We start from the raw sequence: 25,643 nt of genomic DNA, 5'->3' as shown, positions 1-25,643 counted from the left end.
TCTTTGGAGCAATGTTTTCAAAGTGCAAGCAACTTAAGTCATGCGTAATAACAGAGAAATGTTATTGTCTCTGAGCTTGATAACTGTCCCTGAATCTGACACAACCCTGGTACACGTAATGAATAACCTCCACCAAAGCAATGCAACAGTTGAAAAGTCTTTCATGTGAAAGGTGTCAAAAAGTAATCAGAAAATGGACTCATTCCAAGTTCAAGCAGGGTTTTTTCTAAAGCCTGTCAGGAAAAATAAAAATACATTTTTTTCTTCAAACCTGAAGTTCAGAGTCCTTTGAACTTCAGATAACAAAAAACAACAAAATAGCTTAGGGATACCTTGGTGTTTTAGGAGACAGAGTTCAGACTAGAGAGAGACAAGTACAGGCACATACCCTTACACTGATACTTGCACATGCAAGCACATATATGACCACACACAATTTTTTTTTTTTGGCAGTGGTATCTTGCACCTACACATGCAATTTTAAAATAACCTATCTAGCCAAAAGTAGTCCAAGAGTCCAATAAACTTTAACTACTGGAATGCAAAAAGCTAAAAGACCATCCAGGCAAAAGGAGGCAATGATATCCACCTACCCACACAGGGACTCAGACCATCAGTGCCAAAGTCTTCAGCACAGTGGCTCAAGCCTTTTTCAGTTTGAGCATCACTCGTCAAAAATACAACACAGGGATATTAATAGGCAGCATGGGAGTCTCTCAGAAACAACAGTGTAAATATCTTGTACTTGTAAAAGTACAAGCATCCCTCTCATCTTTAGTCACTGTTATTCTGAAATGATGTACTGAAGGGCTCTACTTCAAAAATATCTCCAGGACATTTATGCATCCCATACCACTAAGTGGCTTGCATGGACAAATCCATAACACGATGACATACTGAGAACTCAGGAAGAAAAGTCACAAAGAAAAAGGTTTCCAACAGATGACCCAAGAAATAAGCAGAAAAGAGACAGAGGTTCACTCCATCTGGTTCATACCCACAGAAGCAGTCTCCTTTAAAACATTCTTAAATTTACCACTCATCCAAAAGAAGGCAAATTTAGAAATTTAAACTAGGTATCAGGATCTCCCTTTGGAAGACAGTCATTGCTCTTCATTTGAAAAAAAGGGGAATCTAAATACATTAACCTTGAGGGAGTGCACACACAGACCATTCATAGAATTATTTAGGTTGGAAAAGACCTCCAAGACCATCTGGTCCAACCGTCCCCCAACCGCCAATACTACCCAGTAAACCACGTCTATAACTACCACATCCAAACTTTCCTTAAACACCCCCAGGGGAAGTGACTCCACTACCTCTCTGGGAAACCCATTCAAATTCCTGACCATTTGCAAGCTTATATGAGAAACTTTTATATTGTCAGATGCTGATAGAAACTTATTTCCTACTTCCATTACTACATTTAAGACTTTAAAGCTGAAACAAAAAGTAGTAGTCACACATACATCTAAAATTATCTACAAAGACCCATCTCAGAGGTAACTGAAACAATAAATTAATAATACAAGGAATGGCAGAGGAAAAGGGAAGGATTTTTCAAATGAAATTGTCATTTCTTTTAACTAATTCTGCATTTGCTCATTTTGAAAGTGCCTTGAAAATCATGAGTCCTTCTGTAATACGAATGATTGTGCACTGAAAGCATATTCAAAGGGATAAAAACAGTTAACAAATATATGACCCAGATAAAAAAATATATGACCATAATAAATAGATTAGTGTATTCACCCAAATTAAAATGAGGTCAATTAGAAAGTTTAAAACATTCCTAAATAAAATAATGTTTTCCACGTATTTGTTGGTAGCCCTGTACACAAGAGAACATTTTAAGCAATTTTTCTGTGAGACCTTTTCACACTCCTTAAAAGCATGGATGATGCTCAGAGTGCTTTCCTTGGCACATTCATTTCCTGATCCAGTTCTCCCTTGAAGATAAATTAGAAACCATGAAGTAATATCACATAATACGCTCCCCGACTGTAGAGACTGTACAAAATTGATCTCTGCAGTACATCTTTAAAGGAGAATATAATTTCTTTCATCTGTGGTTTACCATTACTTGAAGTTCCTCTAAGTTAAGGCAAGACATTACTTATTTATTGGCAAGTACATAGAATTAATTGCAGAATAAAATCACATTTAATCCATCCTCTTTCTAAAACAACATCATGGAAATATATAAAACAGCGAAGAGGACTGCCCAGCTTAAAAATTTGCCACCAGCTACATAGAAAAAAGCTTCAGCTCAGTTCAGGGACCAGTGGCCTAGAGAGGTAAGTAAGTAAAAAACACACAAACAACAAAACCAACCAATAAACCGACAAAATTCAGTGATTGGCTTGTTTGGGAAACTTGCAAGTCTTTCTAAATTCTTTTATTTCTAGATTACTACTATGAATTCAAGTTAAGTCAGCAAAACAAACAGAATTTAAAAGATGAATATGATATGGTTTCAGGCCAATTCCAAACCACATCCCAATACCATACAACCTAGAGGGCTTGTAGAAACCAGTGGAAAGTCTCTACCAGCTTTAAAGCAGAACTACTAGTGGCCACAAACAACCACCCAATAGGAAAAGAATAGTCTGAGACATACTAGTTGCCGTGGGCAAGCAGGCTTGTGCTCATCAAGAAAATCTTATTTGTGTCCTTACTGTTGCTTGAGTCAGTACCTTAAGAAACTTACATTTCACTGTCCTTCTTTTATCTCTTTTTGGTTCTCACTTCTTCACAAAAGATTTTGTGAAGCATTTGTTGGGGTTTTGTTTGTTTTGAGAAATCAATCATTGAGCTCCATTGCATTTTTGCTTAGTTTTAGTTTACACAAAGCCCACCACACTGAGGTCCCAGTCTTGTCTGGACACTTTGATTACTGTATAATTCATTTGCTACTATAACTACTATAACCAGTAATTGCAATTACCACTGGTTCTTTATACAAAGATCTAACACAGTGTAAGCAAGCATCTGTTGCTGGATAGTCTTTATCTATGCAAGGCACATCCATGCCTGCCATATGCGTGCAAAAATCAAGCCACTGGTTTCCTGTTTGCATTAGTTTTATACTAATCTTTTTTTTTTTCCCTTTTTTTTTTTTCCTTTCCAATAACATCAGTTTGGGGGAATTCCCCAAAGAAAAAAAAATCCTTCTAATTTTTTCACCTCATTTATGTTAGGAAATACAAGAGCGAGGGACAGCAACATAGATTTTTCCCCTTCGGAACTACCTGAAACCAAAGAGGATTCCCCTTGGAAAAATTTAGAAGATATTCAAGAAAGTAGAGTTTCGGTACCCTGAAGTGAATTTCTAAAGAATCCTGTGATACAAACACAATTAAATGAAAAACAAAAAAGCTGCAAGTCAAATCTCCTCAGAAGGATTGCCTGAAATGTGGCTGCAATCTCTAAGAAGGACTGGGTCCCAGTAAAGTAAATAAAAGAGCAAATGCAGCATGGTTAAACTTTAATTATATTTGGCTCTCTCAAAGCAGATGCTCGCAGACAGATTTCTGTTTCACCCACTAATGACTGTCATACACAATCATGTCACCAATTTCAGAGGGCTGCAGGGTTTATACACTTGCAGGCAAAACTGACAAGACAGAGCTAAAGAATATTCACAAAGTCCAACACCCTGCTTAGTCCAACAGGGATATTTAGATACTGCAGTGAAGATAAGAGAACCAGACTGTGCCATGCAGTTTCAGTAATTCTAACAGGGAGAGGAATAATCATCAGATTATGCTGGTGCCTGTTATAGCTTCTGCATGTAGAAGTAATGGCCTTCCTGACTGTGGCTTGGGCTGTCATACTGTGGTCCTCCTCTACACTTCCTTGCCTAGTTTTACCAGATCATCACATGTAAAGATAACAGGAGGTAGTGGTATGAGCAGAGGCAAAGGTATGCAAGGGGGCATGAGGAAGAGGTACATTACAAATAAATGCAGGGGAAGACAGTCTGTTGTGTGTGTACTTCACATTGGCCCAGAGTAAAACCCCTCCAAAGAAAGTGAAGTCTAATTACTTCAGCTACAAATCCCGTCAGGTTTTATAATGGGCCTTGGCAACTTCAACTTTTTTCTGCAAGATCTAGAAAGAATGAGATGGGAAATGAATACTCATTCCCTAGTCCAAGGCCATGTTTGTAAGATCCAAACTGGGATCTTATCAGCTCAGATGAGAACACATCAAAATGGAGCTGGAGTCTGGAAACAATAGGAGACTGAATTATGCAGCACTACTTTCATGAACCTTGTTTCAACCAATTATACCAAGAGTGGCTTTTTGCTCTTATCACTCAAATAGGGAAAGAAAAGGAAACAATAATAAAAAAAAATCTTCTCTCTCCTTCACGTCTGGGGACTGACAACGCCTCAGCATGAAAAGAGGGAGTAATGCCTCAACACCCACATGCACATAAAGGTGACCACTGATGTTAAACATGTTCATCAAATAACAAAAGTACGGATGTCAGGCTTTACGTTGCAGCTCTGATCATGGTGACATTTTACTTCCCACCAGGCAACAAATTACTCTCAGCACTGTTACGAAACCAGTGCCACCATCCCCAAGGTCAAATCAGAGCCTGGATTTTATGTGCTAGCCCCAAAGATAGATGGGGCTAGCACATAAAGGAGATGGGGTTGTTCACTAGCCTGCCGAAGTCATAGGAGAAGGGTTAGCTTCTCTCCTTCCATTAGGACCCATTTCCTGCTGTGCAAGCAGCACTTGTGTTTCCACAAAGTAAAAATGCCCAGCTTGGAAAATACCAACAGTACTGTTGTCCATAGATAACCACATTCCCTGTAAATCTGATTATTATTCATCCCTTCTGTTTCAAGCTATCTACAGTTGTACCGTAAGGAAAAAAAAATAAATAGAAGGATCATTAACAATTCATTCCAGTCTTTCTGACCTCATGAAGCAAAATAAAAAGTTTCTAGAAAGCATGAAAGTGTATGACTCATTGCTTAGAAAATATCATTGGGTCATATCTGCCTTCAGACTGAATTGGCATCTTTCAATGAAAAGTACAGTGCATCTTGTGCCAAGAAAATTCTTACCTATTACTTGGCACCAAGCTTTGGCTGCCAGTTGATCATGACCTATGAATACTCCAAACAAGATATTTTGTGAGCAAGAATTTGCTCAACATAGAGAACAGCAGCAAAACCATCCAGTCAGAATTTGTTTCAGCACAGGAAAAGATGTGTTACAAATCTGATTATTTACACAATGAAGCAGGAGAAAAAGTAAAAGCACAACTAATTTTCTTTGCAGACCTTAATCTTTGCCTTTGATTCATACGTTAGGTTTCTTCTTGCCTCTTCTTGTTTACTTTAATTTTCATCCTTCAGGGTTCTCTGCATTTGCTCCATGTCTAACACAAGACCAGCTGATGAATTTCAGAAAATCCTCTGAATCATGGATTACCAGTGTTCAGCTCAACTCTAACTCCAAAACTGCCTTGATCTGTAATGGACTGATGATATTCTAATGTTCATTTTAAATCATTTTTGTCTATAGCTTATGTCTCAGCAGTCCTAATTAACTGGTGTCTTCACAACACTGAGCAAACTCAAAATCCAGCAAGCTGTTCCACTACTTCTGTCAGATTTTTTTTCTTTTTTCTTTTTACTTTATATCAGCAAAAGGCTGATGTTGAACACTTTTCACCAAGGGGCTAAATACAAGGGCATGCCCATTCTCTTCAGAAAACATCATGCCTGGGCTACTGCAGGGGAAAGGTCCTGATTACAAAAGGTAATTACCTCATGTCAGTTCTTTGTAGCATTATCGTTTCTTGGCATTAAGCTAGAGAAAAAAGAAAACTTCCATTCCCCAAAAGACTTTTGTCAGAACAAACAGCCTTACAATTAAGCATGACCCACAGACATAGATAATATTGCCCAAGTTATTTAGGTTGGGTGTGGTGAAGAAATCAAACTGAGGAACCAGAGCAAAGATTATTTGCATTTTAATCATATCTTGAATCCTTTTTTGTTTCTCACTCATCTCTCCTTCCCTGCTTCCATTACAGTTCTATTTTCCCTCACTTACTTCATCAAGCTCTACTCTTATCACTAATTTTTCTACTTGATACCTGTTCTCCTGCCTTTCCTCTGTCTCAACTGCTTAACCCATGCATGATTTTGGTCAAAGCCTGCCTGGCATCCCCAGGCTGAAAAGTCCACAGCTGATCCCTGTTGCTCTCCTGTTTTGACAGTAGAAAAAGCAAGATAAGGTTGCAGCATCTGCCAACAGCACGTGAGCATCTATAGACTGAGCAAGATGACTCCAGTACATGTTGACAGACTTAAAATATTATCTCATACATATTATTTTCCTTTTAGGACTCTACTAATTAATGTAATTTTGGTGATGACGCTTTTTTTTTTATTCTTATTTTAGAAATGCAAATGAGATATTTTGTGCATGAAAAGTTTGACATTGGTGGAATGAATTATGGAGATATTGATGTACTCAGAAGGTTAGCATGATCTTTTGTTGATTAAGAGACGTGTTACTAAGATGAATGCTTCAGTTGCTATTAACAACAGATCTCAGTGAAAAGTAAAACATTTCAACATAGAGTACTGTAATAATATAAGGAAAGAATACTTGTCAGGTCAAAGTAGGAGCTCTGAATGAATAAACATGAAAGCCATGTTTTAGAAAGTGTCTTCCAACTGATACCCTTTACATCTGTTGGCCATCTTGGTCTATCAAGTGAAAAGGGCATGAAGGAAAAGAAACTACCAGCAAGGGTAAACATAATTTGAATAAAAAATGAGCTGTTAATGTGCATTATGATTTCAGAAGAATTAAACCTCCATCTTTTTGTCACAGAGATAGTGAAAAATAAATGAATCAGGACCAGAGCAAGACTGGACCCTAAAACATTCCCAAAATATCTGACATCTAAGACAGAGATGTTGACATTAGTTCAAAGCCATAGCCATCTCTTCTGAGATACCCTCATTTATATCCCACATATGCGGGAGTCAGCACAGACATTCAGTTCCTGTCCTAAGGTTTGACACCTTTGTTGAAAACATAAACTAGATAAACCCAGCTTTCACTTAGCCAACTACAGACTCCAACTGGTTAATGTGAGCTTGCTGTTCACTTGGACAACTTGTTTTAAAAGATGGAGCAGAGTGAGAAGAGGCAGAAAAGCTACAACAACTGTGACTTGAGAAGTCCTGGAAAGAATACAATATTTGTCCCACCTTGACGTACATGTATAAAGACAACTGCAATTTAAGTGACAGGGTGAAATGTATAAACAAAGACTAACAACCTGAAATTGACTACGTGAGTAGAGTGATGAACTGATGCATAAAAACTGCATCTAAACTCATGTTTTTGAAATGCAGATATGAAAACAGATGCAGAGGCAGCAGCATGAATTTATTTATTTATTTATTTATTAACTAAGGTGAAAAAGCAAAAGGGCCATGCTAAAAGAAAAGGAGGGAAAGGAGGGTGATTGTGCAGATAGTTCGGAGTGGATTCACTCTGTTTATTTCCCACTCCCAGGGCTGACTTGGGTACTTGTGAGACGACCCAGACAAGTGAATGAAGAAACATTTGAACTTGAACTGTTTGAGTGAAAGAAAGTTTGCACAAAGAAGGATATCCACAAAGGAATTACTCTTTCTACCAGCTTTGCTGGCTTAAGAGCTCCTTCTGATTGTTGCTGAGGTGAGAGCACTAAAACTGAAGGACCAGCAGGATTTACTAGCTCCAGCACTCTTAGGCACTTTCAGAGTTGTTCTCTGGTTACCCCATATAGTTATGTAATCAATCTTCATTTTTCATTGACTGTTCTTTATTTGTTTGGCCTTACCCCTAATTTGAAGGGCATTATAGAGGGCTGTCCAAAACAAGATACACCCCAGAACAGTATTAGGCTCCTGTGTCACCTACCTCATTGCTTAGAGGAAAATTGTCCAGCTACCTGACATGCAGTACCAGGATGATAAACACCCAGTGATTTGGCAGCACATTTGGGGAAGATCACTGGCAGACTGACAGCTTTTAGACATGTATGGCTGCAAGTATGAGAATAATTACACTAGCTTTCTCCACATCTGTGAAAAGATGAAACTCCTTCCCAAAATGTGTCCAATTGACTGAATATTCCAATATCCATGTTTTTAAAGCATTTTATTTTATTACTCTGACTCTAGAGACTAATAAGTATCTCATAGGAACTATGAAAATTAATTGAAAATTCTTCGTCAGAATGAATGGGAGATGGACAAAGATTGCAAGGAGCTACAACTAGAAAGCTCTGGGTATCAGCAGTTCAGCCTTTGCCTGGTATTTTGCTGACTCTAAAAAAGGACAGTTTTCATTTTCAGAAGGTGCTCAGGAAAAAACAATGAAGTGATTTTTCTGTGTGTGAGCAAGTACATGCAATATTAACGGGATATGTGGGATACAGCACTTCTGTGGATAATGGAAGAGGTCATTATAAACCAGCTGGGATTAGGAGATGACATTTTGAAAGAAAATACAAAGCGATGGACAAGACAGTCAGCACAAAAGTTTACTTATGCTATAAATGCTCCTCCTTTGAAAACCGGAAACTAATTGAGACAGACAAGGCCAGAAATTAAGACTAAAATGACTGTTTGTTTCATTGGTTAATTATGTCAGTTTTCCACATCTTTATAACACTCCCAGTTTGCTCTGCATCCAGACAATGAAGAGTGTGTTGATCAGTCACTTGCTGTTTTCCTCAGCTTGCATTTTTCCCTCCACAGATGTGTATAAGGCCCATTTGTCTTTCACTTGAGGACTCTGCAGTAGCTGAACAGTTTGTGGGAAGCAAGAAGGGCCGACCTCAAAACCCAAGAGCAACTGTCAAAATGCACACCTGCTGGAAGAGAGCAAACAGGCTTGCACCTGCTCACCATTCCTGCATATTTTTCCAATTCTTCTATGGGTCTCAGACACATGACAATTTTAATATGTGCATAGATTTCCCTTGGCCGTATGTGCTTAACCCAGACAAAGCACATGTTATTCCCACTGATGCTTTATGTCTGACCTAAGCACAGAGTGCTCAATTTGCACGCGCAGAGATGAGGACCTGAGAAGTCCCTGGAGCAACACGAGGGAGCAGGTGTATGGGAAACACTCCTCCTGGGCTCCCCTTCTGTTTTACGGATAAAGACACTCCTTTTGCTCTGAAAGACGAGAGCAGCCACGCTGGTGGGCAGCAGCAGATGGAGAGCAGTTGCACCCTCCACCCACTCCTCCTTCCCCACATGCTCCTTAGCACTCAAGGGCCGCTGCTCTGCCTGTGACATGCGAACATGGAGCCGTCTGCTCCTGTGCGTTGACAATAAGGCCAGGGCTAATCCTGTCCTTAAACAGCAATAAGGTCAGGAGACATCTTGTCGCTTCTGGGCTTTCCCAGGCAGCAAGGAGAGCGTGCACAGACCCACACTGGTAGGCATCTGGTTTACGTGATGTGAATGCACATATGGCCTTACCTCTGTTTTGCCTCCAGCCTGTAACAGCAATCGTTCCAATCAACCTGTCTCTTTGGAAAACGTGATAAAGTTGCAAAGAATAGATTTGGGGGCTATTTAGTGACTTCTGTGAAATAGACTTAAAAAAAAATAAATAAAAAAAATAAAAAATCCAACTCAGGAGGAGTCAGGATTTTGCTGACAGTTCCTGCCACAAAAATCCAGTGCTGGGTTTGGGCAGCATAGCTCACAGTTGAATTTGGACCCAGAAAAAGAAATGTAACCCAGATCAAGAATGCTCTTGCAGCAGGAACGGTAGCATATTTGAAAGATGAATGGAAGCTGTGCTGCCTGAAGTGCTGGTTCCAGCAACCCTAGATTTGTGAAAACATGTCTGCTTTATGATTATTTAGAAAAATATAGGAGGAAAAAATGTGCGAGGAAAAAAAAAAGGACAATCATAGAGGCTGCTACATTTTGGAAGCTGCAATCTGGTGACTCTAGGGGAATGCAGAGCTCTGCTACTATGAACCAGTGGAACTGCATTAGGAAGTACCGAATCCATGTGCAGGATCCTACATAGGATGACGCTTTAAAGTCATCAAATAAATACATCCCTTAGTGATTCTGAAAGACAAGCACCACACTTCTTTGACACTAGCTGATGAGGCAGGCAGGAAAGGAGCAGCAGCATCACACAGAGCCACAGCAAAGGTTGGGCAAAGGAGGATCAAATGGTGACCAAGACATTCAAGCACTGCCACGTGCTGCTGTCACCCAGGTGTTGGGTGCAAGGCTGCATCAGGACAGGTGACAGCAGCAGCAGGGATGAAGCCTGGCAAAATGAGGGGAAACAAAGAATCATAGAAAGTTTCACTGCAGCTCTAAAGTCACATCCCCCCAAAACACTGTCCATGTATTAACACCCACTGGGGGCTGAGATTATAATCACACAGTTTCCCACATACTTCAGAACACTTATAGCTGAGATGCTAAGGGACCAGTAAATCCCAGTAATGAACACTGACTGCAGGTCAGCCTGCTCACAAAAGCCCTTCACAGCAGCCACTGTACTGGAATACATCTCTGAGAGCCAGAGCTACTAAGGGACAATGACCAATGGTCAGACTGTGTGTTCATGCCATGAAATGTTTCTTGTGTGTGGTCCCTTCCACAGCTAGGAGGAGGAGGAAAGCAGAAACAGAAAGACAGACATACAGCAACATCCACATCCCCAAATATTGTCTCTGTGTGGGTTATTAGGAGCTGGTCAGCATTCTGTTTATCTGGGATTATCTCACTTTAGCCCCAAAACCAGAGCACAAATTTTAATCCTGTCAACTTTTCTGATGTACAGCTTTGATTAGAAATCGTTTATGGTCAGCCACTGTTTGACTTTAATAAATATTTAGAAACTAAATAAGCTATTGCAGTCAGTTTCATGCCCACATATCTGGGGATGCAATGTTGAAAGATATGAGCTTGAGCATTTGTTTCCTGGCTATAAAAGAGAAAACATTTATGTTTTCAAATTGTTTTTGTGTTTTTAACAAAACACAAAAGCAATCTCTAATTGTTATTTCTTTAAACATCCACCCAAATACAATTTCACTAAGCCTTTTTACAGTAAATACCAATTGCCTACATGCAAGGTAGTTAGTCTTCTCTCCAGAGCTGGTAATAAAACCAGGGAATAAAAAGGCAGCAATAGGCAAGAATCACTGTGTATCTGCATTCGGAGAGCTAGATCCCATCTTCATACAAATCCACTCAGAAGAGAAATATATACTTCCACCAGGTAAGGATGTGGCCTTTACCTGAACTATCTTAAATTAACAGAAAGGGAGACCCTGAAGTCAAGCACTATGTTGCAAACTGCACAGAAATTGCTGACAGAGCTATTTTATTTGTCCCTTGGTATTTTTCAAATGACCAACTTTCAAAATAAATTGCTAATCATGCAACTGCATGAATACCGAGTTCGTTTATTCTCACATCAGTGAGCAAGGAGCTGTAAATAGGTGCGATGGCTGCAGCATCTCCTCTGTCACTGCTCTGTTATTCCTGTGTGACAGGCAGGGAATGGGATGACTACCAGGACTGACAGGAGCATAGTATGATCCTCAGGCAAAGAGCCATACATGAGCTGTAGTGCTCTTAAACATATCTGTCAAAATCGGCACTCGGAGATGCAGCTTATTTTTGGAGAAGAGTGTGCCCCATTCTGCCAGCTGGCCAGGCCTTTGCTGAAACAGTGCAGTCTGACAAGCCCGCTTTTCCAAGCCTAAGATCACTTGTTAAATTCATTTTGAAGGAAATGACACCATACTTAAAAATAAATAACTAAATTAATAATAAAATCACAGAATTTGATAGTCATAAGTCCAGTATTGAAAGGCTAGGCTGTAAGCTTCATCTATATCTAGAAGAAATCCAGGGATGATCAGAGTGTTACCTTCTGGGACACCTGACTGTATACCTGTGGCAAAAGAAGGAATTAAATTACCGCTTTGCTCCTGCCACTCACAGACAGTTTAAGCTTTCCCCTTGAGAAAGCTCCAAAATGGGCATCAGTTCTCATTAAGAGTCTTACTTCCTCTGTGGCATCACTGGGGAATGTCGTCTCCCTCTCCATGTCCCCTGTAAAAAGCTTTGAAGCTCACAAAATGCTCTGAAGATCATGTGAATGAAGATCACATTTGAAGTTGAAGTGAGCGAGCGGTATGTAACTGCTGCAGACAGCAATTGGACAGCCACCCTGAAATAATGCCTTAGCCTGGAGCCACCCATAGTAGATGGACACATTTTGGTTGTAACCTCCTGCTGTGCATGCCCAGGTGGCTCAGCCTGGCCATGAGCAGTTCACAGTCACTCTCTCCATGTTATCCACACAATCCAACCCACCAGAAATCCTTCATGCCTTTCTTTTGTCCCACTTGGGACAGCTTTGGTCAGCATTTTCACCCTGCCCAGCTTGTCTTTGCTGCACAGATCCTGCCTTTGAGTGGAAAAGGGAGTGGAGGGCGGCATAGTGTGGGACACCTCTGGGACAACACATGAGAGCATGGAGGGACAAGAAAGCTTCAGATATCTGGATATATACTTTTTGAGACTTGGAGAGAAAGCCAGCATAGGCAGGCTACCTCAACCAAATTGGTCACCTGTGGGGACATGATTTTTCATCAAGACTGGCTTCTCTGTACAGTTCTTCTCCTGACACGACTGCTGCCCTGACAGTCAGGCCAGAGCACAGGCGCCACAGATGGTCAGTGTTCAGGTGAGGGTTCTCAGTCATACCTCACCCAAAAGGAGGGTACATGACTGAACATCACTTACATTTAACAGCTCTGGAGATCTCTAGAATAAGTATGGAAATATACTCATACCCTAAATGTTACAAAGTCTGAGGGGAAAAAAAGATAAAAATATATCATGGATGCGGTGAAGTCCAGGTGAATCCTCCATAGTGGTATATAAGCTATGGAATATTTTCTTCTTTAACAAGAACAAATAATAAAAAGTTATTAAATCTATTTGTATTGACGAAATGATAATCTTGGTTAGACAAAGCTAAAAAGTGTAGAAATGTGTAATTGGTTTCCTAATATCTAATGTAGCTAGACAAGACAAGCTTTTATTTTAGAAGAGATCCTCCTAAATCCATTTATTCTCATCTAGAGTTGAATTTAAGATTTTTAATAACCTAGATGCCATTTCTTAAGCCAACACTTTCAGAAATAATAGACAGCCTCCCAGAAGCTGGCCGGCATTCTTTGCATCAATTCAAATCATACCATGCTGCATGCTCAAGAAAGACATCAGAGTTTGGCCAAAACTACCCTTGCTGGCTGTCTTCCATTTCCCTTCACTTCTTCAGTGTTCCCTGTGACATACACTGATACCTGAAGGCTCTGTTGAACAGCAGTGGGTTCCTGTTGCTGCAGCCTAGAGAGCAGCTTACATCAGCTTGTTGTTTTCTGCCTTCCACGTGCCCTCCTTTTCTGCCTACTGTGTACTATGCAGATGAGAGGTCATGAGAGAAATGTTTTAGAAGCAGAGCTGTTCATTTAGTCATCCAAATGACTGCTCATCTTTAAAGCGCCCTTAACAGTGTTATGTACACTAAAGTGATAAGCAAGAGATGCACCATGAAAACTACCCATGCTGAAAATTACAGCTGCCTGAGTAAAGGTTACCTGTGAAAGTAAAAAGCACAGTTATAGAAGTCAGGTTTCTTCTCACACTTCATAAGATTACAGGAAAAAAGAGTTGCAAAACTACCTTAGAGAACAATGGAGAGAAAGCACAGCAATTCTATTTCTTCTGCTTCCATTTCATGTCTGTGAGAAATGCCAGAGAATACACGGGAGAATAAAACATCTGCCACCTTAACAGTGACTCAGTTCAGGATCTTGCTGCCTTGCCCATCTGCACAGCTTGCTCAGTCAGGAGGTTCGGAGACCAACACCGAATGAACCATTTCACAGCCTAGATTCTGTTACAGAACAGCACCCATATGCCATGTCTTAATGTTAATAACCGCATATTTGAAAAATGTTTTCCTCCAGATCTTTGGGGGAAAACATATAGGACAGATGAGAGTGTTTGCAAATGCGTCTCACCAGTTACTCACTATTTTAGTAATCTACAGCCACAGAAAGGCTATGCAGACATACCAACACGCATCCGTCTTTAGTAAGACAATTAAGAAGGTTTCTGCTATGTTGCTTACGCTTTCAGTGATTCTGTAGCAGTTTAGTTTGCTTCTGTTCCACTTTCACCTTCAACAAGTAATAATATTACAAACATGCTCCTTTTCAGTAGTAATTTATTAGCTTGATTCAACTAAAGATCTGCAAGTACCTGTTAATAAGGAATACAGGCAAACAGGAGTATGAGGTTTGCCCAGGATCATACTCAGAACCATCATTATTGTCAAGACAACAGATTTTGACCTTTAGAACTTGTTTCTCTACATGTATTTTGAAAACATGTTTGCCCAAATTTAAGTTACTTCTTCTGCAGTTCTGTAGACAACAATGTATTTTTTGGCCATCTCTTCAAAGAGCTCTAGCAACACATGATGAAACGATACACACAACCCTGTGCACGTTTACTCCCTCTCAGAACCACATAAATCTTTGTTAAGGCATGATGACAGTCCCCACACAAGAGAAATATTTAATTTTTGCCCAAAGTTTTCAAGTCTAAGCTTAAATCTATGCAGGATTTGAATAGATGAGATATGATGGAAGGATGGAGGATACGAGAGTTGTAGAAAGAGGATACCCAAAAAGGACAGAAGACCAGATTTGGAAGGAGATTTTTATACATGCATACTAGAGAAAAGGTAGGAGAAAACCCCTGAGTCCAGAAAAACTTAAGCAGAGGAAGACAGACGGAGAGGAAAGGAGCAATCTATTTTACTTTAAGTGGAGCTGAGCTTTAAGAAAAGCTATTATGATTCCTCAGAATGCTTTGACAGTTATTGCACATCATCAAGGCACTTAATTATATACTTCATTTAAACTGAGGTGCAGTTCAGAGGGTTACTCACATACTTTAAGCATACACTTAATTGTGACTGAGAGAATTTAAGTGTGAACAGCTGTTTCAAGTCCTTGGGTTCAGCTATACATTCAGAAATCCTTTAAAATTTTATATTTTGACATGTTTGTTTCCTTATCTGTTCAGTTGTTATTTTTCCTCTCTGTGTGTGTATCTCAACACCTCACACATCAGCCAAAGGGATGTGGCTGTCCCTTCTGCTGCCATGTAGCAACTCTGTACGGCTTGTAGCTCTTAATCACTCCCAGCACATCTCAAGGCTCAGCACAATTCCCCATGTTTTGCAAATGCTCATCCAGTTGATCTGACAGGAAAAAAAATCATAGTGGAAGTTGGAAGTTTTTGTTTTAACCACGCACAGCTTATCCCTAAACCGTTCCCCCCTCTCCTGACATTTGGAAGGTTTACAAGAAGATTGGCAACTAATAGAACTAGCTGAGGTTAAAAGCTTATTTTTATTTTAAAACAAAACAACAAAAAATAAGAAACAAAATACCCACAACACATGCTTTCACACTAGAGATAATCTCTTTGCAAAACAATGAGAATTGGCCTCATACCCAACTCTGTCTCCCAAAGTCTGCTGCAAAGGGGTGTTGAGCATTTCTTAAGTGACTGTAACATTAATGATTTCTAATTAGCTGCTGCTTGACAAGTTTGGGTTCTGGCAGCTTCTGAGAGTGTGGAATTGAGAGCTCAGAATAGAAAAACTAAAGATACATCCTAAGAGTACGTGTCACTTCAAGCACCTGGTGCTGTGAGACAGACCTGAAAGTGCTGCGCGGGCGTGCGAGCCAGCGAGAGAAAGGGTGGGCAGGGACTGCTGCTAAAAGCATCCGTTTTTACACGACATGTTTGTATTTGGAGGGAGAGATCTCACACCCAGCGTTGCCTCTCCTTAATCCTTCCAAAACTGCAAAGAGTTCATTCAACGAGCGTTTGCTGTGCCTGGCATCACATCTGGCCATGAAGTTTTCTCCCATTTAAACGCTCAGTGTACGGTCAGGTATTGCTCACTCCAGCACTAGGGGAGACAGAAGAGCACAGCCTGGACAGCACCACCAAAATACATGGCAAGGAGGTCACACACCTCATTCTGACCCTTTTTGTCAACAACTTACATAGGCAGTGTCAGCATCATATTTGCCATGGCTCCCACTGAGTTGACACTGCTGCTGCCCCACTGAAACGGAACAATCTTTGAGTTATCTACTGGCACAAGTAGTCGTCAAAGCCCCTGATGGGTGAAGCAAATATCTTCAGTTCACAACCAAATTTTCTATGACCTTTCTTCACATTTGAGTATGCAACTGCTGGGGGGGGGGAAGAAAAAAAAAGCTCTAAAGAACGCCAGAGAGCCATCACTATTTCTAAACACAACTTTAAAAACCATCACCGCTGTGAACAGCAGAAGGGGTTAACACCAACCCATTTTAGGTTACTACACAGTCATCAAGCCAAGGAGCCTGCCAAAACCACAGAGAGCTCTAACAGGGCTCACTGGGTTAGGGAGATAATGCAACTCGTTACAGAAAATACCTTCAAGAAAAGCAGGTCCCACCAGACAGATGTAGCAAGCTAATGGAGCTGGTCTCTGCTGAATTTACTTGGGTTACTGTTCAAATTTTCTGCTTTCTACTTCACTGCACTCTATTTGAAGACACTAATGCTTTCTTTGAGCAATGATCTAATCTGATGGTGTACCAGCGGTCACCAAAGCATCAGGCTGCTCTACTAAATCCCATGCAACCCTTTGATTCATTTGGAGGTTTTTGGCCCTTACTTTTGCCTGGTATAAGAACAAGATTAAACCATTTAACTGTTCCTAACCTAATGGCCAGCATCCATATCACTTCCAATAACAATTAAAACAGAACCTTCCCAACACTTCATGTTCACAGCTCATCAACAAACTGGGAAATTCAGCATATATTAGTGAAAAACAAGCTTTAGAATATATATATCAATATCCAAGCCAGATTTTCTAGTCTATGGACCTAGTACCATTGGACTACTCAGTAAACTGAGCTCTCATCAAGTTTTCCAAGAGCATTGCTGCCCAGCATATCACAAGGTTGCACACTTATTGCTAAATAAATACCAAGCACCTAAACAAGCAAGATGTGTGATATGAATGTAGTACTGTTTCAGTCTTTATTGGTCTTACCTGCCATCTGTAGCTATTTTCTGTGTACAATAGGACCCCAGCTGCTGCTGCCACCATCAACTATGTTGTTGATGCTGGTTCATCTTTGTAATGCATGTGAATGTGTTCATTTGCAGTCATCTTACAAACCTCCTTTTCGCATTCAGCACAGATGGAAATACCTGAGATCCGCACTCTTCGTGAATTCTTTAGTCTATATCCGCTGAAAATCGTGTAAATGGATTAAAAACAACACAAAACAAAAAAACAACAAAGCACTTCATATAATTAGTCTCACGGTTAATCAGCACATAGAACACAAGTTTATTTTTGATATCTCCTAACCTTTCCTATGCAAACATGCACACAGACTGTACAAATACAAGCATGAGCCATTTCCTCCCCTCCCTACAACCCTTTCTGCCACATCTCCTATGAGAAATTGGACCTGTTGTTAATCGATGGAAGTACAGCAATGCCAAAACATGTAGCCTAAGCCTTCCCTGAATTAAAAGTATGACCAATAATGGGTTTCTTCTTGCTCTTCAAGGAGCTCTTCCTATGAATTGCAAAGCATTCTCACCCCTTCTGTGCCAGGTTTTGAGATATTTCATTTTAAGCAAGTGCATGGTCCTACTGACATTACTGGAACAACTTACACATGCTCCAAGTGCAGTAAGTGCTTAAGTGTTTTGTTGGATTGGAATTACTGTTTTTAACATCTTTGACAGCAATTACAAGCGCAATCCTGAAACAGCAGCCTGTCCCAAAGTACGGTACCCACACTTGACAAAACCAACAAGCTCAAACCTCTGCAGAATTTTCAAAAGCTTTGTTGGCACAGAAATTTCTGCTATAGAAAACTTGGAAATGGAGTGTGCACTGTCACTGCAGTGATAAGAAAGGTGCAGCGATTTCTCATTCCTCACCTCTCCCCATAAAAATCTAATGTGGTTGCACCAAGCAGCTAGCAGAAAGACTCTTCCAGAAAATGATTCTCACCTCAACTGCTAGCAACATCCTGGATGAAGATACCACTGATTTCCGCACATAGAATAAAATTTTACAACACCTCGATTATGCAGGTGGTCCCTGAGCCTGTGCCATACCACAGAAAGGCATCAGAACTTTAATTTTGAGCATCTGAGACACCCTCAGTTAAACTCTGACTTGCTCTTTCAGCTTCCAGATGTTTGATTTCTATTTACTATAGGTCAAGACATTCTGGAGGATTAAAGGGGGTCACAGAAAGCTACCTTAACCTCTGGAAGAAAGCAGATCTGGGAGAGTAACAGTTAGTGCCCTATTATTCTGTACATAAGTGGGCACTGAAATGGTCATGTAAGAGAAAGCCTACATCCTCCTAGCAAACATTATTAATGTTCGATGCTACAGATCAAAGAGTTTATGTCTCATTTGCCAAAGATTATAATCAAGTGAGCTTTTGACAAGGACAGGTTCACAAGTCTTTACATCATGATTCACGAATTCATCTTGTGTCTTGCCTTAGTTTTTTTTTGTTGTTTTTTTTTTGGCGGTGGGGGGCAGGGGGGAAGGGGAGGGCGGGACAATCACACTTTTTAAAGTGGCACATATATGTGCACACAGGAACACACACAAGCTCACATTGAGCAGGTATCCTGGATTCTGCTTTAAGGTGGTGGAAATAACCTACCAAAACCACAAATTGAAACTCTTTTGGTTTTAATGCCTTCAGAATACTTTGCTGTAGGAAGAGCACCCAGCAAATAAAGGCTTTCAATGCCTCTTGACCCCTGAGATGGAGAATACAGTAAGAGAAAAGTGGGAAAACATATATAGGATTATCCTGTGCTCTGGTTCTCTATGCTTGTATAGCAGAGTACAGCAGATCCTAGTTGTGCCTCCTCTTGCATCCAGAAATCAAATTAGAAAGGAATTAATCTGCATCTGGGATGTCTGGAAATACAGCAGCTTTGTTCAGCTATGGGATGTCCAGGCCAAACACCCCCCATATACACAACAATTTTGCAGCATAGACATGGACAGCCCACATCTTCTGGAAAATGTGAATAGTAAATTGAACGCATCCTAGATAAATTTACTTTACTGTGTGTACTCCAGTGCTTTCCAGAAGTTACACAGCTCATAACAATATATTTTGTATATGGAGGCGTGACAAGGTTATGCTGACAAGGTTATAGGTGGCTACAGGGTTTCTTCAAGGTACACCAAGAACCAGTCACCTGTTTTGGGGAAAACAACTGACCTGAACCACTACCAAGACAAAGAAAAACCCAAAGTAACTTGAATGATCATTGTTCAGACCTGAAATCCTGAAAGCGTGATACAGAACACAAAACCCATGAAGTTTAAATTCTCTATATTAAGTAGTTTTGCTTTTTGTACCAAGCTTATTTGTTTCTTCCACCCCTGAAATATGCCAGAGCCATGCTTTCTCAAAATACCTACAGTAAAAAATCCGCAGCACCACAAGGGAAATTAAAGATCACTAAAACTTCACTTTTAATCATTGAAATTAAACACAGAGTTCAATTTACTGCATTTCAAATCCTTGGTTGTTTACAAAGAGCATAGAGAATCAATAGATAAATAGGTGAACTCTGTGTGAATAAGATTAAAAACAGTTCCACAGAAGTGACCGTGCTCCCAAGGCTCTTACTAGCTTTTCTCTGTTCTGTATGTAATTGCCAGATAATTTATCTTTTCTTTTACAGTAATATTTTTACTGCATGTACATATACCGAACTGTAAAAATATTGTAAGCTAAAGTCCATTTCACATTTTCAATATGAGACAAAAAATTACAGAAATCATTTAAGGGAAAGCTAAATTGCAAACATGAATCCTGGAAAACAGATAATTGTCACTGACTGCAGGTGCTGTTCAGCTTGTATTGATTTGTACCATACTGAAGACAATGACATCATTTTTTCCTTTGTAGCTTCCCTTTTTTTTTTTCCCCTTTGTGTGTCTCTATTTTTCATGTTGAATACGTGTTTCAGCCCTGCTCACAATGTTATTAACCCAGATGCAATTTTCACTGTTACATTTTTCCAAGCAGAAAAGCTTTAGCCAGTTCTTATATATGGAAGGAGGGAGGGGAACAAGTCACCACTGAGCATCTGACAGCAAACCCCAGACCCCTGCTTTGCTGTTGAATATTTTGATAGAAGCAGCAATATGCAGCAAGACTTGAAAAACACTGAATGCTCTTAGCTTGGACCCAGTGCCCAGAAATCCCCCAAATCAGGCTCCTATGCTGGAAGTTTAAGCCTCTACCTAAGACAAGAGGCTATTTCTGAGGTTACCTAGACTACAAGAGCGCTCTGAAATCACTGAAATGAGCCACACATACAGCTGCACAGCTCAGCAGTAGCTGAATGTCTTTGGCAGAGGATTTTGATGCACACAGGATTACTTTAATTAAAATCTGGATTTAAATTGAAAAAAAAATACTAATAGGCTTTCCTTATACACAAGTCATCCTTATTACCACAAGTGACTTTATGGAAATCAATTAAAGCACCTGCAGAACAGAGGACACCAAAAGCCTCCACACCTGAGTACTGATGAACACAGATGCTTATCTTAACAATGGATTTAATTGTTACAGTCAAAAGCCGTTCTTCATGACATGCCTAACAAGTGTATTACAGCTGAGATGTTCAGACACGGGCGCTTAAGCTGGGCAACCAAACCCTCATGTTGTATCCACACTACACAAATCTGTTAGCATTACTACTCTGACAATCTGCTGTTCCACAACAACATTTTTTATCAGCAAAATGTTATCCTTTCTATGGCATCTCATATATCATTCGGAGGGCACTTCATTAATCTTCCTGCTGGCACAAGGAATGGTTTCAGGGCCTCCAAGGCACAAACAGTATCACAGACAGCTTAAAAAAAAGAGGAGAGAAGGTGCTGAAGATTAAAGCCCCAGTTTATTTGTACAGCTTCAAATGCCTAGTGTTTCTAGAAAGCAGGCTTCAGGTGTCTGAAGAGGTAGGCATACCGACACAGCTATCCAGATTTACAAGCTCTTACCACAGAACATTTAACAAACACACCAAAACTTTACTAAAAGACACTGATAGCTGTTGCATTACCTGGCCTTACCTTTACACTCAGTGCACTTCAGCCTCTATAACACACAATAACACACCAAAAAAGAGTTAACCTAGTTTATGCAGTTCTTCTGTCTCTGTGCATATATCAGTGTGGCTCTAAGGTACAGAACATTTGTGGGGTCTCTCAAGATATCTAGCAAAGCTGACTTGGGTCCGTGATGAGCAGTGCAAAGTTGTGATGAGCATAATGACAAAAGTGACTTACAGGAACCTAGCCAATAGTATCCTGTAGGAACTAAATTCACCTGAGAGTTAATCAGTATTTTCATTCCATTAAACATCTCAGTTTAGACACTGTCTATTTTGGCATACAGTATTAATGTACCTGGCATTCATGAGGCAAAATGCAAGCCCTGCTTAACATCACAGGGATGTTAATGAGAGTGACAGCAGAGCATCTTTAGGAGCAGGGCACGCGAGTCAGTTGTTCTCTGTTCTCACGCATCCTTAAGTAAAGGTCACCTCAGTGGACCACATCACCAGAGATGCCACAAACAATTCAAAAAAGATTAAAAGGTACAGCAAGGAAAAGAAAAGCAATGCATAACTTAAAGAAATGACACTCTGCAACGACAGGAAAGGAGAGTGCCACTCAGGTCAGAAAGAAAGGTGCAAAAGGCCTGTGCTGTGACAGGGGAACAGCAAAGGTAAACATAGCATTAATGGTATGCAGTAACCTAAGAACTGGATGCCTTTCCCTCAGAAATCCTCTCATATAACTCTAGAACACAAACTGCCCTCGGAGGATGCCCCCAGACCTGCCCAGCCCCAGGCACCCATCAGGGGCCCTGTCTGCAAAAGCAGATTCCCCAAATTCACCAAAATAATGCTGAAAGGATTATTTTTTGTCATTTGTCAGACACAGGAAAATAAGCCAGCCCCACAGGAACAGGCAGAAATGCACATAATTCAATGTAAATTACTGCAGTAGTAACCTCAGTAAGCATAAGATGTATTTACACGGGGAACTTCTCTGACAGGAGTAAAGCACACAGCCTTGAGGCTCTTGGAATACACAGAATTAGGGTAAAATATGTGACAACAAGAGTAAGGCAGAAGCTAGAAAGGGCGGTATTAGTCCTGGCTTTGGCACAGACCACTCCGATCACTGGTAAAAGCCACTACCGTGCTTTACCTTCACTTCTGTGGAAGAGGGACACGGAACCTTAGGGAACCGAAGACAGACACAGGGAGCTCACGGGCCGTGCTCAGCAGTACCACAGGAAAATGGCCTGACACACACAAGATTTCTTTTGAATTTCCTTGCAGTTACTAGGAAGACCTCAAACCACTTGAAGTACTCCTTTCCTGCTCCCTACTGTGGCTTTTGTTAAAAAGTAAAAATAATAAAAATAAAAATGCTCCTCTTGGAAATACCCCCAAACAGAGGACATTCTCAGCTCACCGCTACCTTCAGTGGAGCCTGAGGCCCCCTCAGAAGTAGACTTAGAAGAGTAAGCAGCCCTTGCATTAATGAAACAGATCAACACAGCAAGGATCACACTTGGTTTCCCCCAACCACTTCCAGCTGATGTGCTCATGTAGCAGCAGTGCTGAGAAGCCTGTCTGGCCCCCACTCCACCTCTAAATAGTGGGTGACATTTTTTTTGGATAAAGTTCAACCTTGGATCCCTATAATCCTTGAAAACAAAAATAATACATATACAGTTATTTATAAGCACAAATTTGTGTTTATATGCACACATTGGTAACCAGTGATAGAGCACAAGGGAACAGCACAGAGCTGCGCCAGGGGAGGGTCAGATTGGGCATTAGAGAAAATGTCTTTACCATGAGGGTAAAGACAGGCTTCCTAGAGAGGTGGTTGGTGTCCTGTGCCTGTCAGCATTCAAGGGTCATTGGGACAGTGCCCTCAGTAATGTGCTTGAACTTTTGTTAGCCCTGGAGTGGTCAGGCAGCTGGACCAGATGATCTCTGAAGGCCCCTTCCAACTGAACAATTCTGTTCTATTCTAAAGACAATAAGTTATCACAGAAAAGACGCAAAATGGATTCTCCATACGTATGACTTTTTCCTGAAGCATGGTACTACTACTGTTGGTCTGTTTAAAACCTAATTCATCTGGATTCATACAATGATTTTTGTCTTGTCTTTGGGTGACTTACGGACTTTAGGTTCTTCTCACTATATTGAGCATCAATACATTGAACACCAATATCTACAAACATCCCTTGAGCCTCAGCCCAGAAATTAGGTGTGACCTGAAACGATTTGGTCATGCAACCAGGGGTATTCCTACCTATGCCACGCTAGATTAAGCGTGCGGAGACAACAACTCACAAACACACGGCTGAGTGCACAGGCGTAACACGGATGGGAGGAAAAGAACCGAAAAATCCCATCTCCGATTTCTATTTATAGGCGGCATCGGGAGGAAAGGCAGATGCCGCTTCCCGGCGCGGGGCGATGCGAGGGCACACGGGGGGGGACCGGAGGAGATGCCCCCCACCAGGGGACCCCTGCCCGGGCTCTGCTGCTCAGCACCAACAGGTGCAGCGCCCTACAACTCCCCCCACCCCGTTTTTTAGGGGACTTTCCCCTCCGTTACCGCGGCGGATGGGGCAGGGGACGCTCCTACCTGCGCGGCCATGAAGGAGAGGTCCATGGTGCTGGGGCTGGAGCTGCCGGCCGAGCTGCCGGGGGTGCCGAGGCCGCTGCTGCTGCCGCCGGGGGCGGGCGGGGCGCGGGGGCGCGGGGCGGGCGCCGCCTCCCCCCCCCCCAGCAGCGGCGGCACCGGCACCGAGACCGGCACCGGGACCAGCTCCAGCTCCGGCGGCTCCCGGCCCGGCCCCCGCCTGGCTTGTGCCGGCACGCCCCCGCGGGTGGGGGGCCGGGAGGCTTCGGGGGGGCTCCCCACGGTCCCGTCTCGTCGCCTCCCCCGGGATGGAGCTGCCGGGGATGAGCCCCGCGGCTCCCGCTGCCGGCTGGGCAGGGCGATAGGGATGGGGGAGGCTGTGGAGGGACGGGGAGAGGAGCCCCCGGGGGAGGGGTGCGGAGCCGGGGGGGTCCCCGGTTAAGGCGCTGGGGAGCAGGTGGAGCTCAGCGCCCGCTGCAGCCCGGCGAAACCGGCACCCGGGCTCTGAACTGCTCAGCCAGCTCCTTCAGCGCCACAGCTGAAAGGGATTTCTGACATGTGCTTTTAACACGGACCGGGTGATCCTGGAGGTCTTTTCCAGCCTTAACGATTCTCTGATTCTCTTCGTGACTTAGCTGCTACAGCTTCGTTTGTAACCCCTCTGCTCCTTGCTCCCCGTATTTACCATTCAACAATTCACAATAAAGACGTTTTGTCCCTTGCGATTTGCTTTCTCTTGTATCTCATAGACGTTTTTCATCACTGTGAGTGAAAATTCAGTGAATTCATATATTGGATGGTATTGGAAAACCTTTGACACCAACTAGAAAAGCAGAATAACAGAAATTTAAGTCCTTACATGCTGAATGCTCTTGCTGTAAGATTTCTGTAGTCCCTCTGCCGTGCACCTGTTTCCTCTCCAAGACTAAACAATTTCACCGTGCGTTTATTACTTCAGCTTCATACAGGGGCCTAAACCAGGGCTAGTGGGAATATGAGCATATGCCAATGGAAGAACTACTTGAAGAATTAGTTTTGCACTTGGCTTTTAAACTCCAGAAGAAGAACAACAATAGTACATACATTCACACTGTGAACTGTATGCTGCTTGGTAAGTATAAAGTTGCATTGTTGCAGCAGGTGGTGGTGAAAAAAACACAGCTGTTTTAAATCAGTCCTTTACTTGACTGACTATTAGAGTGCCTGCCAAAAATGCTTTTATGTGAAGAGGCCCATTAACTAAAACAAGTAAAAATCCAAAAGAGGCTGTGCCATTTTAAGGTTTAAAAATTCAGTACTGTAAATAATGGAATTGTCTCTTTGTGGACTGTCTCCAAAGTTTTGAAAGGGTATTGATGCGTGTGTCAGACACCATAAAGTAAATTCAAAATAATGTTAATCTTTATCAGCCAGATAAATTTTATATACACTCTGTAGACATCTCTGCCTGATGAATGTAGCCAGGGCTGTCTCTGCATTTGCAGCAGCAGCTATAGTGAAGAACATTTCATTAGAAAAACAAAATAATCAAGGCTTTGAATCTTCTGTATTTGATTAATTTTATGGAGCATAGGAGTGGTGGGCAAATAGAGCTGGAAAGGACCTCAAGAAATAGTCTAGTCCCCATGTAGCTGCTTAAAATACAAGTTACACCTGTGGCCCTTCAAGCAGGGACTTTACCTTTACCC

The 25,643-nt window shown here is 41.5% G+C and overlaps 1 protein-coding gene across 1 annotated transcript in view; it reads right to left on the bottom strand.

Moving 5' to 3' along the window:
* Window positions 1-24,384, bottom strand: part of LOC308196597 (uncharacterized protein C14orf132 homolog) — a gene marked incomplete at its 5' end in the record, with an annotated part of 45,668 nt that extends 21,284 nt beyond the window's left edge. Inside the window, one exon of the mRNA XM_080595735.1 lies at window positions 23,959-24,384. Coding sequence (XP_080451861.1) covers window positions 23,959-24,384 — 426 coding nt within the window. The remainder of the gene's footprint in view (window positions 1-23,958) is intronic.
* Between the last annotated feature and the right edge of the window lie 1,259 nt (window positions 24,385-25,643).

The sequence above is a fragment of the Anser brachyrhynchus genome, assembly GCF_964034855.1.
Source record: "Anser brachyrhynchus genome assembly, chromosome: 5".
Lineage (NCBI taxonomy): Eukaryota > Metazoa > Chordata > Aves > Anseriformes > Anatidae > Anser > Anser brachyrhynchus.
The sequence above is the reverse complement of the archived record's forward strand: the minus strand, read 5'-3'. Positions and strand labels throughout refer to the sequence as shown.